General features: G+C 42.2%; 2 protein-coding genes across 2 annotated transcripts in view; both read left to right on the top strand.

The window, feature by feature from the left end:
• Nucleotides 1-926: 926 nt before the first annotated feature.
• On the top strand, nt 927-7,215 carry qpct (glutaminyl-peptide cyclotransferase). Its single transcript, XM_044046874.1, has 7 exons — nt 927-1,118; nt 2,688-2,834; nt 3,045-3,326; nt 4,655-4,822; nt 5,153-5,252; nt 6,327-6,443; nt 6,546-7,215. The coding sequence occupies exons 1-7, from the start codon at nt 984-986 to the stop codon at nt 6,740-6,742; spliced, it is 1,146 nt and encodes a 381-aa protein (XP_043902809.1). The 5' UTR covers nt 927-983; the 3' UTR covers nt 6,743-7,215.
• Nucleotides 7,216-9,639: 2,424 nt separating this feature from the next.
• LOC122782750 (connector enhancer of kinase suppressor of ras 3-like) overlaps nt 9,640-20,017 on the top strand; it is a 30,776-nt gene continuing 20,398 nt past the window's right edge. Inside the window, exon 1 of the mRNA XM_044047252.1 lies at nt 9,640-9,925. Within this exon, the coding sequence (XP_043903187.1) occupies nt 9,874-9,925 (52 nt within the window). The 5' untranslated portion in view covers nt 9,640-9,873. The remainder of the gene's footprint in view (nt 9,926-20,017) is intronic.

Here is a 20,017-nt window from a genome sequence, read left to right as displayed (position 1 = left end):
AAGGTATTACATTCTTTGTGTGGACACTCATAGACATAATGCATTCCCTATCCCCATCACAACTAAAGGCCTAACCCTAACCTACTAACCTACTTCTAACCCAACCCTAAAACCAGGTCTTAATCCTCAAAAAGGCTGTTAAAGTTGTGTGGACCAGACAAATGTCCTCACAAAGTCTAAATGTCCTCACAAAACAACCACAAAGATAGGTTTGTTTGACAGTTGGTCCTTAAATCCAGGTCCCCACAACATGTGAAAAACCAGCAACACACACACCCAAAGACTTGTTTTTATACCTTAGTGAGGACACAACATGGACATAATGCATTCCCTAGCGCCCTAAACTAACCTTAACCATCACAACTAAGTGCCTCGTCTGAACCCTTACACTAACACTAACCTACACCCAATTCTAACCATAACCCTAGAATCAGGTCTTAAACCTGAAAAAGCCCTTTAAAGATATGAAACACATACACACTCATAGTCTGGTTTCCATTACTTCAGAGGACATTGCTGTACATTTCCTGGAGTTTTACTCTAACCTTAACTCCAACCCAAAACCACATCCCTTACCTCACCCTAATCATACAGCATGTCTTCAACTTTAATGTACAACTGAACGTTAAGGGTTTTTTTTTCTTGTTTGTCGCCATACATAATTCAAGCCCTGTTTAAACAGACTTAGGTCCCCACAACATGAGAAATACCTGCACACACACACACACACAGTTTAGTGCCTCTGCATTGACTTCATTAACTTGCCTTGACAAAGCTTTATTTAACCAATTGCATGAGTATTTTTATGAGTGTTTAAGCCAGATGAGGTCCTGAGGAGGTAACACACACACACACGCACACACGCACACACACGGTGACGTGTTGTTGAGACCTGCCTCCTGCATTCACATGGTCAGAATCAGATGCTCCTTGCACGGCAGACGAGAGACTACTCACACACACACACACACACACACACAGGAATGTGGAGAGCAGCCATGGCTGAGCGGAGCCGCTACTTCTCCTTCTCCTTCTCCTCAGTGCGCGTGCTTTCCGCCGTGGCCGCCTGCGTGACACTCATCCACTTCTCCGATGCCATACCCTGGACTCAAGAAAAGGTAAATAAATGAATGGAGAGAGAGAGAGAGTGTGTGTGTTGCTGTACACGCTGTGTGTTTGTGAATCACGGTGTGGCTGAGCCTCGCTGAGTGTGAGCCTCTCTCACATGATTGCTTTGCTTTGCTTTCACAATTATTTTTGGAATACCAGTATGAATGAATGCACACATATCCACACTTTTATTTTTAAATAGAAATATAATGAATTGTTTGAAAACTTTGTTGTGATCTCTGCACGTTTCCTTTTTAAAAATATTTCTTTATAAGAGACAGTGCAGTCTTTTTGGTCTCCATATCCAGCTCCTATACAGTGTATAGGAGTATATGATGAATGTCATATAGCGCTGTGTATAGTATATACAGCGCTATATGATGACATCCATGGTGTTCAATCAATCCTCTGCACAGTTCTTGTTGTGTAAAATCTCCTGGGATGCACCTGGGTATGCCTGGCCACTAATGTCCCTCATTTATGTTCATCTTACTTACCCCTCTCTTCTCCTTTCCCCGTTGCTATGGCAGCATAGCCATCATCATCATTGATCCTCCAATTGCAGAGCTTGATATTTATAGACCTTTAAGTGGACCCCCCCAACCCCATAACCCTCTCTGAGCTCAGTGGAGCCCCAGCTCTTTAAAGGACCGCCGCGTACTTGTGACCACATAATGATAACCGTCGTGTGCACTGCTGTAATTACATGAGTCAGCCAATAGTGGTATGTTGTTGTCTCATATTTTCTGAAACAGGAATTCATTTGAAATGAACAGACGTCTTAGACATTACTTCTGCGATTTCCCTCGATGATAAAGTTCCTTCTGAAAACTTAGCCCCGGAGTAGCTCGTGATCACTGTCTAACACAGGCGTTACCATTGTAGTTGTTTATGAAGCAAAAATGCTAAATATATCGCGGTAACTTCAGTATCTTGTGGATTTGGGCTTAAATAAGTGTTTTTTTAAATGAGGTCTGGGCTTAATAGACAAAACATGAATTGATGAATTGAAAAAAACCTGGATTAGCTCAACCTTTGATTCTTATTTTGACCACGTCCATGTTTAAGCACCGTACAGCCAAAGAGACACACACACACACATGCATTGACTTGTTACCACGACAACAATGGCTCTTAGCAGCTGAACTTTGAGACCAAATAGGAAAAAAAAGAGCCATGGTATAGAGATGGATCAATATGTTTGTTTTTCATGAGCACTGACACACACACACACACACACACACAGCTCCTCCAGCTATGAATCCAAATCCATAGTGCGTTGCCCAAATCGCACAATCAAGCTGCTTCTTCTTCCCACAGCAAAAGTAAAAGCATGTTAATGTTAAATAAGGTAACGCTCTCTTCAGTGTGCAACTGAAAGCAGCTCAATCACCGTCACTTCACTACAAGCCCATGTGTCTCTCACTGAGGTGGTGACTTCAGTAAAACACCAGATTATCACAAGATTTGAATGAAAATACTGGGTTTCTGTGCATTACTACTGCACTACTACTGCATGTGGGTGATGTTACACAGAACAGACACTGAAGACAGACTCTGTGTGTGTTCCTGTTCAGCTCCAGCACCGAGCCATCACGCTAACACAGGATGAAATCCGCACGGCGCTGTCTCACACCGATCTGGACACGATGTGGCAGAGCTACCTGAGGCCGCTCCTGATCACCAGGTACCCGGGCTCTGAGGGCAGCCGCACTGTGCAGGAGGTGAGAGTTTCTTTAGAAGAACCTGCAAAGAAAAATGTTAAAAAGCAAAATAACGTGTTTTAGTTGCAGCATCATGGCATTTTAATTCATTTATATATTCAAAAAGCTCATTCTTTTCTTGCTTTGCTACTGTGAATCATAAAAGAAAAAGAGATGTGTGCAGAAGTCTTCAGTAATATGTTTATGTCTGTGTCCATCTCGCCTCTCCAGCATATCAAAACCACCCTCGGTTCCCTCGGAGCAGGCTGGGAAGTCACCGAGGACAAGTTCATGTCACAAACGCCCTACGGCAGTCGGCCCTTCACCAACATAATCGCCACCCTCAACCCGTCGGCCAAGCGCCGCCTGGTTCTGGCCTGTCACCACGACAGCAAATATTACCCGCCGCAGTGGCACGGGGTGGAGTTCCTCGGCGCCACAGACTCCGCAGTTCCCTGTGCCATGATGCTGGAGTTGGCACGAGCTCTGGATGAAGAGCTGAAGAATCAGAAGGTAGCAGTGACGTCGTTATATATACTACAACTGAGCCTATGTGTGTTTCTGTTAGGAGTGTAAAAGCCAAACATGTGGTAGACTGGACCAGATCCTAGTAGGAAAAAGCAATGATTTCAAGCTGAGGGGAAATAAGATGGTACCTATGGAGCATATTTCTCTGACTGGTTATTCTATAGGAAGAAATGAATGATTGGATTTTGGTGGTGATCTGGAGACTCAAACTGAGCAGCCTTGGTCTCAGTGTTTTCTTCCTCTAGTTTTGTTTTGATCCAAATGACTCGTGAAAACACATGTCGTTTGTGTTAGTCATATTCTGTGGTGCAATGATCCTTTAAGTTTTTTATCAATGAAAAAAAAAATAGTACACAAGGAAGTTAGTTATTAGGAGACTGTTTTCAGCACTGGATAGGAAAGTGTTCATGTCAGGAGGATGTATAATTTAATTCGATTTTACATTTTTATCACCCCGATATCCGATCCAGTGATTTTGACCAGTTACGTATTGATACCAATACTGACCGATACTGATTCCCATCCCTAGTCTGTTTGATCTACACATGATAATTGTTACATCTTATCCACTTTTTATTGAAACAAAAATGCCATGGTTTAAAACACTTAGTATTCACGGAGCCCTGAACGCTCCCTGTGTGACAGCATGGAGACCTCTCTGTCGGCAAGACAATGACAGGGCGTGAGACAGACGACTTCAGCTGTCTGTCACAAGGCTCGCAGCCGGAAGAGTAGGAATCCCTCTGAATACAAATACACGAGTTACAGTCCTGTACTGAATGAAACTCATATTTCATGTGACGCCACCCAGGGTTCTCCAGTCCAAAAACAGGCAGAGGTTCATTAGACTCTCCAAATCAGGCATGATCCTTTATTATGTTATTATGACTATATCTGACTCCAGATGTGATAGAAAGGCAGATTTTTTGTCATTTTTTTAACTCCTATGTGACTTAGATTTGGTTACATTTGTATGTAACTTTTAGTGTTTTTTTAAAAAAAAAGGTCTTTCTGGACCATTTGCCTCCGAAAATCTTCACATTATCAATTGTGGCCCTCGTTAAGGTTAAGGTTTGAGTGAATGTTTGCTCTGTCTGTTTGTTGCCCTTTCGCCCTGTCAGCTGATTGGTTAGCCTCATGTAGAGGATAAAGTGGTCGACAGTGAATGGATGAATTGGTGGTTTTCTTTTCCCTGTTACCCTAATGCCACTGGAGGGCAGCAAAACCCTTGGATTGAAAGTGGCACAGTAACAGTTCATCACTCACTCACTCATCCTCTACCTATCGCTTTCTGTTTTCCCTCCCAAAAACAGAGCTCCAGCTCCAAACTGACCTTGCAGTTGATCTTCTTTGATGGAGAGGAGGCTTTTTTCCACTGGAGCCCCATAGACTCCTTGTACGGCTCTCGCCACTTGGCCCATAAGATGGAACACACCCCTCACCCTGCCGGGGCCACAGACACCAACCAACTCCACGGCATAGTATGCAGTCTATCACTTCTACTCATCCTTAAACTATAGCTGACATTAGTGGAATCACTATATACAGATATACAGATGTTGCTATAGGAGCTGTTTATTTTAGGGTCTATGATAACAAGGTGTCTAGGTGTTAATTGGGGTATACAGTGTTTCCCTATACCAGTCAGACTGAGATAGTGCAACAGCTTATCAACACATAGAGACATTCCCGCGTGGACAGGCACAGATAAATCAGACGGTATCTAGTGTCGGTTTTTCATCACGATGTGAGACAGCTCGGCAGCATCATTCACACCCTTCTTCCCTCTTCTTCTTCTTCTTCTTCTTCAGGATCTGTTTGTGTTGTTGGACCTGATTGGAGCTGCTGAGCCACGCTTTGGCTCTTATTTCCCCAACACAAAAGCCTGGCTCTCCAAACTGCAGAACATTGGTAGACGAGCAAACCTTTTTACTGTTACTGTAAAGACTGTGTGGGTCTTTTTGCTTGTATGCCATCGTACTTACATTAGTCACATTACAGACAGTTATCATTGAGTGAAGGTCATTGTACCAAATGTGCTGACAGTCGTGTTGTGACTGCACTGTAGACCACACAACATCTGTGTTTATTTCAATATTATCTCCATATTCAAATGTCTAAACACTGGACTTGTGTTACACATTTTGCCAACTCGTATATTTAGATTATCCTTTAAAGTTTCCAACAATGATTGAAACTTCAAGCACACGGTCCATGTTATTTCTGTCCTCCACAAGACGAATGTGGCAACTTTTCAACACTTTAGATAGATATTGTTATTATTTAACATTAAGAAATGAAAACTCCAGACATTAGAAACAAACACGGGAGAACATCACTCTCAGAAATGATTATTCACAGCTGTAATAATGCAGTGGACAAATAACCCAGACAGAGTCTTATAAGTGCTGTTACTCAAAGTAGTAAAATTAAGAAGTGTCAGTACTGTGCTCACGAGAGACACTTGATTAAAGACTCTTAATACCCCTTTATAAAAATTGGCTGCTTCGATAATACACACCAAAAAAACAAAAACTAAACAAAGGCAACATCTGAATACAAATATTTCATCAAATTTGTGCTGCTAGTTCACGTTATCACCACTTTCTGTCCAAATGTTTTGTTTTTTTTTACATTAGAACAGAAATAGGATTATCTTTGTTGCCATTGTAAAATAAAGGGGAAGGTAAACATAAGTGAGCTTCTTCCTTCTCCTTATTGAACATGTAGGGAACTTTCATTTATCTAATAATGATTGATTGATTGTGGAGTAAAAACTGTTATTTGGTTATAATTGACGAACAGTTTCTTTATAACAAGAGATAACACAGTATCTAGTAGAACTGAATACTTCTTTTTGAGTTATCTTTGATTAGAAGGCAAACAAAAAGAAATGGTGTGTTACCATGAATAGAAATGTGTATTTCTTTGGATTTTAAGAATGTCTTGGCTAATGTCTTTGTTCTCCTTCCAATGCAATCTCAGAAATACGTCTTCACTTAATGAACCAGCTGGAGAATCATCCTGACCGAGTGCAGTATTTCTGGCCTGAACATTCACTTGGCCGCGTAGAAGACGATCACATACCATTCCTAAAAAAAGGTACACACACACACACACACACACACACACACACGTGTAGAAACGATGACGTGTAACGCGTCAAGTCTGTTGTCTGATTCCCACTCTGTGCGTGTCTGTCAGGCGTGCGCGTCGTCCACCTCATCCCCTCCCCCTTCCCGTCAGTGTGGCACACGTTCGACGACAACGAGCAGAACCTGGACCGCTCCTCCATCCAGAACCTCAACAAGATCGTACAGGTCTTTGTCCTGGAATACCTCAACACAAGACCGGCCGTCCCCGCAGACCCCTCAGACCCACCGCCCCCTTCACATCCATAGAGTCCTGTAAATGCCCAGCATGCAACTCTGTGTCTGTTAATGTCTCACTGTAATAATATTAGTGATATTTTATAGACTGGCATTTAAATACCAGCAAAAAGAAAAATCATCATGGAGAACATGAAACATGTTTCATTTTGATTAAAAAAGATGTTTAAGTTAAGATTTGTCCTATGTGAGTACATATATACATTATATATATATAAGTATTTTCTAGTGTGAACAGCAAACAGGATCATCTGTGTTAATTACACTGCTTTCAGTATATCAGTCGATAAATCATGACCACGAGCTGTTCCTTTGTTTTCACAATTCTCCGAGCATTCGGGGCACGTGTTCTATACGAGTTGCAATAGGAACACAATCTTAAAACTGACCGTTCATACCAGAACATGCTGCAAAACAAAGGTGGCAACACTGTCTCCCACAGTAAATCTGTTCAATGTATAAAAAAAGTAAACCTGTCAGTGGCAGGAAGTGGGTGTATTTGTATTATCACAACATATTTAGGCACTTCATATCCTGTCATCTAAGATAGTGAAGTGGATAACTTCCTGTGCTGATGTTTCACATGCCTGCCTTTGTTTATACGTCTGCAGTGGCCCAATCTTAACGCAGAGCCCAGAATAATACACAAGGCCAAAGCTGGACTTCCTGGATTTGGGAGCAGAATAAATGTCAGCTCGGAATACAAAGCAGGAAAATGAAGCTTGGGCGCTGTGACAAAGAAAGGTGACCTTTTTGTATGAGGAAGTGTGGACATTTTTTTCTCTGATTGACCTCATACTAAAGCAAAAATAGCTAATGCCATTCGTCCACCTTCCTCCTTTAGCTCTCAACCCCCTCTCAGCCTTGAAGCTCGGGCCCTCTCCTCCTAAGCAGACCAAACAATCCCTCCATCCCTCCGCCTCACCTCAACAACAATCCCATGATTCATTTAATCCTACCAGAGAGGACCTCCCCTGAATTCCACACCACCCAAATCCTATTCACTCGCATGAGAAGTGAACGTCTGCTGGGGTCAGAAATGTTTATAGCGTACCGTGTTCCTCTGTTTTTGATAGAGACTAAATGTTTTACTTCTTCAAAGCCCCATTAGTCAAGACAGGTATGTGCTGTTTGCACATTTTTCCACTCAACTGAACTGAACTGAACTGAAGTGAACTGAACTGCATCTCAGCAACAGTTTTCCCCGCTGATTCCTTTATTTAATACCACACAGTTTTTTTTTGTTTTCCGTCTCTGCCAAGTCAAAGTGCCGTGTTACCGAGCTCCTGTCAACCTGTCAGTTATCATTAAAACGGCTCAGGCTCAGACGTTAAGTCTCATTTAAGTTGTTGAGTTGAAATGATTAAATGACTTTAATTCGGCAAAGTGGAGGAAAGCGGCATGTTGGAACGGGGTATTCATAATTTTTTTGTTTTGTTTTGTTTTGCCTGAAAGCAAAGTGATGCTTCACCCAAGACGTTTAATAACAGCTGAGCTTTAATCTGCAGCTGATTACAGTGCGGCGTGTGTATAGTACAACAGCCTCCAGCTGAGTCATGGGAATGGTTGGGACTCTCCAGTGGAAGGTATGTTTCAGACTGTTGAAAACAACAAACAAGGAAGGCTTCATGTAAAACAAAATAATAAAGGCATGAAGCTAATACTGAGCACAATTGCAACATCTAAACAGTGTTAAAAAGCCCCATAGTAAAGTTTTACTTTATTTACCTTTCTTTTCTGAAACATTTTAATAAACATTGTAACAGATGTGCTTGTTTTAATGGATTTCACTTGCCTTAATATCAGAAGTTTAATAGTATTTAAATGACAATATCATTGTCATATATCACCAGTATTGTAACTTTAATACAAAATTCACATAGGGACACATAGAGACTAGCAGAGCCAGGAATTGAACCCTCATGAACCCATGAGACAGCTCATCCTACCACTAATCCACCATGGCTCAATCCTTACTCTTCACTTTTTTTTAATACTTTTACTTCTAAAACTTGAGTATATTTTACATCAGAAAATTACTTTTGACACTTAAGTACAGTAAATGTAATATATTTATACAGAAAGTGATTTTCTGGTAACATACTTGTACTTTTACTCAAGTATCACCTTTCAGGTACTTTACGCAAGACCGGATATCGCCTGACGATAACAACAAGGAAAGTATACTTCATCCAGTTAGTTGTGTTGTTGGCCAGCTATATTCTAGTTTCATTATTAAACTGGTGGATTAGATAAAATCAGCAAGTCACGAGTCCCTGAGGAATGTGACCTCTCAGCCTACTACTACACCAAAGCACCAACAGAGGGCAGTGTTCAGTCACTGTCAGTCAAATGGACAGGGGGAGAAAAAGTTGACATTAAGCTATTAAGACTGCAAATATAATAATAAAAAATATATTGATTTTATCTAAGTGTAAATTATCATCACTGCCCATCCATGTGCTTTAATTGCTTGCATTTACAGGCTACAAAAGTACGAACTGATATTGAAATGTCAGTTTATAATATGGAAATGATTAAAATCGTGTATATTAATCCATGTGTATCCATATTTTTTCAGGAGTGACTAAACACAGTGTTGAGTTTACACGCCTCCAGTTTCAAACGAGGGCGGCGAACACACAGAAACTACCTACTAGCTTACGCTGCCTTCAAGTGCTCCATGTAAATCCATACGTGTTAAGCACATACAATTGTTAAAAACCACTAAACACTTAGATTTTGGTGTAATATTAATAAAAAGGAAAACAACAAACTATATCAACCACTATGTATTGTTTTAACTGCGCTGAAAAGCAGGTTCTTTCAGTGTGTGCTAGCTCAGTGCTATATAAATCTGGTTTTCCGAGTGTAACCGGCAGCACGTGAAGGCAGCACGGATCTCGGACCGGGAGCTGGGTGGGTGAGGAGCTGCGTCCGTGTGGGATTTCACTTCACATCCACCTCCACTCCAGTCATGCGTGTACACAGTCGTGGAGTGAGTGGACACGAACAGGCGAACGGCACCGAGCAGTTACGAAGAATGTGACAGCACTTCTTTTTTTCCCCATTCCTTACGTGAAAGTTTAGCGCAGCTTTTTCGTTCTTCTTTTGTCTCTTAAAATATTGTGTTGGAAGAAACCATGGAGCCGATAACGAAGTGGACGCCGACTCTGGTAGTGGAGTGGATGAAAGGTAGGCTGTTCGGTGGAAGTTTCTTATTTTTGACATAAACAGTAGCGGCACAGTAGTTCCTCTCGCTTTTTCTCCAGCTAGTTTCGTAGAAACTGCTCCCGTGTGTCAACACGCATACCTCCTCCACAACAATAGGATTCTGCGTCTGCTTCTACTCTCACTTTACTAAGTTAATTACACTCAGCTGTGTTGTCTTTTCTTTAATATCACTATCACTGCTGTCTATGTCACTCGTTTATTTTGAAAACTATCTTTATTGAACTAGTGAAGAATGACAGCGTTACTCTCGCCGATTTGACCTTTTTTAATGAAGCAATGCTGATATATAATTAGGTTTAATGACTACATTCTGAATCAGATATTCAGATTATGGCGTTTCACACGAGTTGTTATCAGAAAATTCCATACTTGTTCTTGTTTACATGTTTGAAATGTGACATAAAGTGCTGTGTATGGTCAACCTTTCACCATTTGATAACATAAGTAATGTTGTTGTTTTGTCAGCTAACATTGTTAGCATCATTAGTTAGATACACATATATGGAGTATGGGCAGAAGACTCCATCATTCCCATTTACTAATCTAAAAATAAATAATAAGCATGTTTTGCAATAGTTTTTTTGCTTCATATACATACCTTTTTTCTGTTAAACCCAGACAAACTCCACATATACTATGTGATTATTTATTTATTAAGGTAATGAGAAGATGCTGCTCACATTGGCAATTTTAATTGGGTTACTATCGGTCCATAATGGAGGAAGTCATAAGATAAATAATTTGATTAGCACGGTTCAATGTACAGTCAGACCTGTGTTTTGGTGCTTTTCAGGGTTTGACACCCCATAACAACCCACGCCTGACATGTATGCTCACTATGTTAATGGCCTTGTTACTCTTTGAACCCAGGTTCAGTCACAGCATAGGTATGTCTAGTGAGGTAGTGAGGGACACCAAATGGTATTTGAAGTATGAAGTCGTTGCAGCGCTATCATTCCCCAACATAAGCCGTTGAAGTGTGTCTGTATGCGACTACAGAGGCTTTTAGTTTATGTGTGTGACTAAGCGGTTTGTCTTAACTCTACTGTCACATGCATTTGTGACTCCTCCCGAAACAAATCATAGGTGATTTCCTTTTAGAGTATTTATGTCATGGCAAGCACCTCTGTTGTTGTTTGGCGCTGTGACAGGGTTGGTGTTCCTGCTGATTGAGGCATGTCCCCCCCAGGTGCGTGGCTATAGTTCAGAGCTGAAGGGGATTGTGGAGGGGTTAGTGTCAGTGTGTGCAGGGACAGCAGCTCAGCCGAGGCGTGTTTGGATGGAGGATCAGTTGTCTACACGGGCCCCAATGCCATCCGTGTCCTGAAAAACTGACTCGGCAGATTTCTTTGCAGCCACTGGATTTGCAGACCCCTGTCAGACTGACATAATAGGAGTGAACTCGCTGAAATGACAGTAGAACATTCGTGGGATTTAGAGATGAGCACATACGACACTCTGTACCATATTGTGGTTAACAGCTTAGTAGTTTAAGAAATGTGGAATGACTGTATTGACTGATGTTGGTGAGGACTCGAGGTTGTAATATCTGTGTCAGACACGAGAAGTGGTTTTGAGCCATTGCTAATGGGATGGTTTCATATATCCTCAACACATAAACTTGCTTCAGGGACATTCTGAACACAAGGTTAGCTTGCAGTGAAACATCCATTGCTTTCATCAGTGTGTTCCAGTGGATATTCAGCAAAGTGGACGATGCGTCATGACACGGTCATCCCCGCTGAAACTTAACTTTCCTTACTGTGATCCAGGAAAGCTGAATAGTCATTCGCTTCACTTAGAGACGCCGTCTATGGGTGTACACCACAATTGCTTTGTGAAGAATTTGACCTGCAAACACGGCAACAAAACTGACGAAGCTTCCAAATGAATTTCAAAGTGCAGTAGTGCTTTACATCAGAAACTAAACTGTTTTACATATAACACAGATCGGTGCAGCTCTGTGCAAGGCTAATGTAATTATTTTCTTTATTTGGAGTGTGTTTATGCCATAAACGAGAGGATCAACAGTTGCTAACTCCATGTCCATGGAAGGAAAAAGACCTTGTTGTGTCCTTGGTGAACACTGTACAGCACAGAACCCAAACATGGCATATAAGAAGCCACAGATGTTGTGTGATTGAAGATTAAATTGTGTAATCCTCCTTCCTCCTTACCCAAGACAAGAAGATCAAAAACCCTTGTTGAGAGTAGGGTCATGGCCTCATGTTGACCTATTCACACCAATGGTAAACATGGGTGTTTCCAGAGATGTTGCCCCCACGTCCTAGTAACCCTGTGTGGAATCATGCTCTCATTTGCCTCAGGTTGTTTTTACCAGTAGGACAGGGACTTTTTGTGTATTGGGACAGTTGCTAATCACGTGCATTGTTCAAGGGGATCAAGCAGTGGTTGAGGGAGGCCTATTGCTGGTGAAAGGCCTCTTGGTTCTTGTACTGTTGTAGATTGTTTGGAGATTGGAGATGCCCTCAAGCACATTTCCGAAAACCACAAGCTTGGATCTTTGAGCTGGACCTGTGGTGTGTCGCATGATTAGTGTGCCATATGTCATGTGTGTGTGTGGTGACTCGCCTTTAGGGAAACATGCACTTTCCGAAAGAGAGTTAAGATGTCACAGCACAATAGGTTTCCAGTAATTTAATGTAGTTTTCAGTTTGTGTTGATTGACAAATTAAGCACCAGTTTTGAGGTTGAATTAAAAGAGCAGTGACATTAATACATTGACCTACATACCCGTGTTCACCAAGTCAAAAGTCATTTTCCAAATATAGTCCTGAATGAGTCCACATGAGCAGAGCTTCAGCTGAGATGTGCTGGCACTGACCAGGGAATGTTTAGCCTCAGCTCAGCCAAATAACTTCTCATTTACAAATGCGCTTCCTTTTTTCCCCCTCTGCTTATCCACTTTGTAGTAACTGGCAGTGAGACTGCCAAGTTTTAACAACAAGGCATCACAAACATGCAAACCTACACGACTACTGTCTGACTGAATGGGTTTGTTTTCATGCTAAGGCTATGTACAGTTCACTACACACTGGACACACATTTTTTTAAACACTGGTTAATCAAGTTTCAAAGCCACATATATGGTAGGGAATCAGGAGCATGAGGTCACAAGTCCGGCTGATCTAGTGCCATACATCTGTTTCAAGCCGTTTAAGTTTGGATAATTTGAATGATGCTCCGATTGCACGTGTCTCCCCCATGAATGGGCATTCTTGATAACCAGTTGTCTGCTGTAGATGGTCAGCTAGTTAGGTGTTTATTTGATGTCATGTTGGTGGAAGCATATGACTTGTAGCACGAGTTGTCTGTGGCTGTATCCTGCTTCTTAAGAAGGTTGTCAGAGTGTAGGGTTAGGCACCATTCACATTTGAAACTGATTCGGTACCTGGAGTAGGACTGCACCATACTGCAGTGAGTGGGGTACTTTCTCTGTGGATGTGATGAATGGCTCTTCTGTCAAATGGTTCCTCCTTCCTCAAGAAGATTTTGTTTTTGTCAGTGTCCATCTGCCAGTTGGTTTGTGAGCAGGATTATGGAGAATTTATTTTCATGAAAACCTTGTGGAGGACTGGGGTATTAGATTTTGGCGAATGCTGATATATTTTGGTCTGAATAATGGGAACAATCCAGTAGTTCTTTTAAGCCTTGATTGGATTCAATTGGGGAGCTCTACTGAATGTACATAATGAGTATTATGAGTTTTATCTACAGAAATGATAGTGAAGTGTGGGGAATGACAGCCCGTGATCCTTACCTGACCTAAACTGCAGTGTGAACCGACATTGTGCAGACACCTCACCCTTATTAAGACATCCATTGCCTCCGTTTTAGTGCTGGCTCCATTGAACAAGTGGAGGTCTATGTTTGGATAACCACCACAGGGATCATTAATCCAGTTTAGCAAACCCTTATGCTGCACAAGCTGTATGTATTCATCACATAGTACTTGTGTTATGCTATTTCAGACGTGGATTTAGGATCGGTGGAAATCTTTTACGCCCCTTTTGGTGGCCTCATGTGTACAAAGACGTAACCAGGTTCAATCATTTGTTCAAATGAAAATAAATCTGTTCTCAAAGTTAAAACTCCTGTCTTTGTCGTTTACCAGTGGTAAGCCATCCAGCCATTCATCCTTTAAAATTGACCTTTTGTGTTCTAACTGTGTTACTTTTCCATAGAAAATGGCCTTTCCAGTTCTGGGGAAGTGCTGTAAGAGGATTCCCCCTGGGGAGAGATAACTAAAAGGGACTGCCATGGTTTTGTTCCTGTCGGCCCCTTCGCGGCCTGTTTCTCACACGGCCCCACTGTCTCAGCCTTATAGCCTCAGGGGTTCCAACATATGTTAACTTCTAGAGAAACCCTCAATAGTTATTATCACTGTTGCAAGTGACAAAGGCAAAACAGGAGAGTGTTTTTGATCAGTGGTTTTATATAATGGCTAAACGTTGAGCTGCAGTTGTTGCAGCTTTAGTTCTGTTTGCACAGCACACAGTAATGGTCCTTCATGGGTATAGCACTTTATCAGACTTAGGACTTTTATCAGTTAACAGTATCAGGCTGCATTTGCCTGCGTATCCAACGGTTCTTCTCCCAGTGCCAATGGAGGAGACCAAGCCCCACTCTGGCTAACCCCTGCCAACCTGCGATGGACCTGTTTGCTTTTCATTCAAATCGAAAATATGCATTGCAAATCTCCCTGGTAATCTCAGCTTAGCAGGGCCTGCGAGCTATTTGGCCCCGCTCTGCCATAAGAGCATTGTCCTGTGCAGCAGTGTGACGTTGAAGCTGTGGGTGTAAAAGCTCCAATCTGAGGTGACACGGCGAGAGTAAATACGGGTCACATGCTTCCTGACCCTGCTTGCAGGGACGGGAAGTGCGTGCACCTGTCTACGTCCACTAGTTTTTGAGCTTGCCTGTCATTTCTACTTAAAGACAAAGTGTCACAGTCCTGTGCTTAGAGGTATTCGGTGCTGTGAGGTCTCAAATTGCTGCCGCAGCAGTTCTATGCTGGTGTTAGTATTGCCCATCGAAGCACTGCTAATGCAGTTATGCTCAAATAATCACAGGACACGAGAGGAATGTAGTCAACTGGTGTTTCATTTTCTTACTGAGCTGCTCGGGGAACGAGCAGTCAAAACAGGTCATATTCGTCCTTTGTTGCGTTCGGGACCACCAGTTGCTTTTAACGGATTTAAAATGCTGAACCCAGTCGGAATGATGGTCCCCCCCGAGCCGACCAAATAAACACAAAGCTCTTTCATCCTGCGACCAGCTTACACTGTAATGGACTGCAATGTCATTATGATTATGAACTGATCTGTACGTTTATGAACTGCTACCCACTTGTGGGTTACGCTGGGCAGTTGGGAGTGTGCCAGAGTAGAGCCTGTTCTGAACATGCCCAGACTAGTTCATATTTTCCCAGTCCTCCACAGAGACCGACTGAATTCCTGTCTGGTTGTTAACCCATTTTTTTAAAATTCCAATCCTGTGGTTAAACTTTAACACAACTCTCGGACTTTCATTTTAGATTGCATTTTCCTGATATGGTGCTTGTATCACATTAGAGCTGTGTTCACGGGTTCACTTGCTTGTGAAATGTGATTAAATCTGCCAACTATTTTGTTGACTGGTTGCACTGGGCCTGATTTATGTTTCACATCATTGATGAACTCATGGGCCCGAGGCTCACCATCAGAAAGGCTTCCTGTAGCCCAAGTACATGGAAGTATGAAGGTGGTTGGAATTAACAAGGAAACTATAAAACATCTGGAAGATTAAACAAAGCTTTATTCCCTTTTTGTGGTCATATGTATATTTGGTTTTCCAAAGCACCCAAAGGCAAATATTACTCTATTGTGAAGAGGCCATAAAACAGACGAGTGAAGCACCTGTGCCAGGTGTCAGTTTTCATTTGGTTACATTTGAAAATCTCGTTGGGATTTCAGTGAAGTCACACAACACCAGTCGAATCTGGAAAAACTACCCCACCGCTTGCATATTTTCTCATTTTCTCTCAACAGTCATATCATTAAGCCTTGCGGGTTAATATAAGTTAGCTGTGACTGATCCACCCCGACATGTTTTGTTGGAATTTGTTGTGAAACCTTTTAAACTCACTGAACCTAGAATCATCTGCTGGCTGCAATGTTGCCAGAGGCTAAAACCTGACAAGCCTCATGTCATTTTTCAGCTAAGTTGGACTCGGCGAGTTTAAAATAAAACATACTGTATTTTTTTGTTCCAGGGATCTCTCCTCAAATAGGTTGTACAAAGGACATTGGAGCGATATGTTGGTTTTGAATTTGTTTAAGCAGGGAGTGGCCCTGCTCCTGGACCAGGAGGTACAATTGTTGGAGATTCTATAGAATCCCCGCTTTTGTTTTTGTCAGTGTAGACACCTGGGAAAGCCTCCCTCCTGCCCGTAATCGCTGCCTGTTTGTGGCACATTTGTCATAGGAATATGACTGTCCCTTTCTTAATATGTCATGGCTGCAAGGGAGAACAACAGGTGCCGGCGAGAATACAAACAAACCTCATGACGCGTCATGTCAACAGCATCCCTATCCAGAACAAGCAGTGTGTGTCCGTCCATGTGGCTGCGTCGTGGCCTGCAGGTGAACCACTGTCGCTCACCACTAGCTTTCATCGGAGATGACTCACCCTTCCCCCCACCTGTGGTCTTCTCACAGCAGGGAGAACAGGATCAGCTGCCCACGGCCAGTCGGCTGCTGCCTTGTTGTGTTTGACGCAATTCATTCAAGTGTACGTTCCATTCGTTCCCCCTCTGTGATATTAAAAGGAATTAGTCACTGAAAAGCTGTGTGGAAAGTGAACGACTTGTTGATTTAATGGAGTGATTGTGTTTATTATTATTTTAAGGCCAGCATATGTTGGGTTTTTTGGAGGATGGACAGACCAATGATGCTCTCAGTCTTTTTGACCCTGTTCCCATGCCCTTAAATCGTCTTCACATATTTGGATTTAGGTCACTCACTCCTCCACTTTATCATCATCCAACTTCCCCCAACCTCTTCATGCCTAAAATGCAGACATAATCTGCAGGATCTGTCCTTTTTGCCTTGTAGCTCGTACTTTTTTTTTTGAAGACTGATTTGCCCTTTGGGGATTTTTATGGCCATTAGCAGCTTCTTATCCAAATATGCTCACGGGAAATCCACATGAGGAACAGAGAAAGTAGAACTGTCTGCTTGCCTGTCTGTCATGTATTGTCTTTTTTTGTAAAAGCCATAAATAAAGCATTGTCATACCACACGATATGAGAACTGATGACAAAGTTTTGAGATTGCTGCGTCTACTTCAATCTTCCCATGGCAAACTAAATGAGCGGGGCTTATTTCCTCCTCTAAACCTAGTTCATCTTTATTGTGGTTTCCATAGGCAGCTATTATGGTGTTGGTAAATTGGTCTGTAATCAGCATGCAGGGCCACCCTGCTTATGTGCCATACATGTGATGGGATGAAACCACTAAAGAGTTCCCCTGCTTTTTTTTCCTCAACCTGTTTGTGTCTTAGTGGCTGTGACTTTGAACCCAGGTTTAGATGCCACTTCTTAAAAAGTGGTAATTTTTCATTCTCGTTTTTCCTTGTCTTTTTCTGACTCTGCCCTTTGTTCTTCCTCTCCTTGTCTCGTTCCCTCCATCGCTGTCTCTTTGCAACAACCCCTTAATTATAGTTTTGTCTTCAGCAAATGAAGCAGAGTGAGTGTTTTAGATGTCCTGTTGACACACGAGCGGCACTGTCAGTTACACAACACCCCATCATCGGCAGCAGCAGCATCTCCCAGGCCCACACAGAGCGAATGTCATTTTTACTCTCTGGTTTCATTGGGAATAGAACCGGAAACTTCAAGACCACTCCTGAATTCCTGCAGCCTCTGTGCTGAGATTTCAAGACACAAAAACTGTGACTATCTTTGGACACTTGTCAACAGGCGGAACCACAACAATATGAGCATTGGAGGGGCCAGGAAAGACGGAAGATTGTGGTGGGTGGGGATGTAGACATAGGGCTGGGAAGACAAGGAGGAGGGGGGAGATTGAGACATTTTTAGGGCTTTGTTGTGTGTTTGTGTTTGTGGTAACAAGCTGTACTGTGACCGGGCAGAACACTGATTGGAAAGTGATGTGTGTTTACATTGTCCTGAGAGGTGAATGCTGCAACCCCTGCATCATCAGAGTCATGTGACGAGAGCTGCAAATAACAATTATTTTCATAATCGAGTAATCTGCCGATTATTTTCTTGATTAATCCATAAAATATCAGAAAACCTTAAAAAAATGTTGATCGGTGTTCGTCAAACGTGGAGATGACATTGTTCTGAAATGTCTTGTTTTGTCCACAAACCAAAATGATTAACCTTTAATGACTTCTTTGTTATCCAGAACAAAGAAATTAAGAAACTACTCATTTAACAGTTAAAATTTACATACATTTAAGCGAGCTTAAACAATCGGAAAGCTTGTTTTAATCATGAAAAAAGCTTCAAACCGATTAGTTGATTATCAAAATAGTTGTCGATTAATTTAGTAATCGATTAATTGTTTCAGCTCGACATGTGACTCTGGCTCCGACCCACATCGCTATCAAACATCACCTCTTAACCCTCTCGTCAGTCAGCGTAAGACTGAGGCGTCCGCTGCTCATACGTTAAAAAATTCACAAGTTTCATGAGACGCCAAACAATGTGCCTGAGGTTGTGTGCTGCTGTAGGTGAGGATTAACTGAAACCTAGTTGCCGGTGTGCTTCAACCGCAGCAGCCCTGCAAACTTTGACCCCTGTTTCTCTCATCAGTCGTCATCCATCACTCTGTAAGAGACAGAGCTGCTTTTGTCCGCCCGTGGAAGGACTGGCCTCAGCTGCTTTTTCTCTCACTCAGGAAGCCCCCACGTGGGACATGTCATTGACATTTTGTAGTCTGTCCATGTTTCAGATTAGGGTATGTGAACTGAAACACTCTTTGTTAGCCAGAGGAAGCAATGATAAGATTAAAACGTGGGACACACGGGGTCACAGGGCAGACGAGTACGACAGAAGTGATCCTTACGCCGTCCAGTAAAATGCTGCGTCATCTGCATACATCCTGATTCAATAACAAGTAGTGAATTTAGCATTCTATATATTATTGCAAAGACTGTTTGAACTGCAATACACGTAGAGTGTTTCTTTTTGTTTGCCTTAGAGCTTACCATAGAAGTAGATAATGTTTTGGTGTTGTAATTATTTTATTTCAGCATTTTTCTCTAAATATACGCAGCCGTGCACAGTGTACTCAAATCCCGCCTCATACTTTGGCTTGGCAGAGAAATGAGAAGACACTTATGCTGCATAACTGCAACGAGACATTGCAGTTAAATAGTTACCTTAACATTTTAAGAGATTTTCATGTATTTATGTGTAGTGGGGTATGTTTTTGTTTAGAAATGCAGTAAAGATTTTATAGGGGACATTAAGATGTTCATTAAAACCAGCATCTTAATGCACTTCATGTTTCTTTTTCTGCATCGACTCGGCGTCTCACTGTCTGTGTGTATGTTTGCAGCAGCACATTTGAAATTGTTGTTTATCACAGGTCAACAGCATTTTCACTCACAATGACACTTTTAAAGAAGAAGACGATGGAAATCTGTAAGACTCTACTGTACATGGAACACAACACGCTGATTGAGGAGATGTAGAGCAGCATTGTGTAAACTCCTATCCTCCTTTCCCATTGGAAGGGCTTGGCCGACTGTGTGTACAGGCTTTGTTGTTGTCCTGTGAAGTCATGCATTATTAGAGGATAGCTCAGCAGTTGCCGAGAGGAGCTTTTTCTTTCTAATTACAACACGGCCTGGTCCAGCCAGGAACCATTGTGCCCAAGTGCTGTGAGTTCCCACAATGGTGCAGCTCAGGCGGAGAACAATGAGTCAAATTCCTGACCATTCCCCACAGGTTCAGAGGCCAGGCTGACAAATAAAGACAGTGGAGTTACAGTGGCTTTGCCATTCTACACCCAGCCGCTC

Source organism: Solea senegalensis, linkage group LG16 (genome assembly GCF_019176455.1).
Source record: "Solea senegalensis isolate Sse05_10M linkage group LG16, IFAPA_SoseM_1, whole genome shotgun sequence".
NCBI lineage: Eukaryota > Metazoa > Chordata > Actinopteri > Pleuronectiformes > Soleidae > Solea > Solea senegalensis.
Note: the sequence above shows the minus strand (reverse complement) of the source record. Positions and strands in the feature narration are given on the sequence as shown.

Bases quoted from the DNA above. Each gene is read 5' to 3' on its own strand.
- qpct (XM_044046874.1), top strand. From the start codon at position 984: ATGTGGAGAGCAGCCATGGCTGAGCGGAGCCGCTACTTCTCCTTCTCC. The intron at 5,253-6,326 runs GTAGACGAGCAA...ATGCAATCTCAG, and splicing joins CTCCAAACTGCAGAACATTG to AAATACGTCTTCACTTAATG. The intron at 6,444-6,545 runs GTACACACACAC...CGTGTCTGTCAG, and splicing joins CATACCATTCCTAAAAAAAG to GCGTGCGCGTCGTCCACCTC.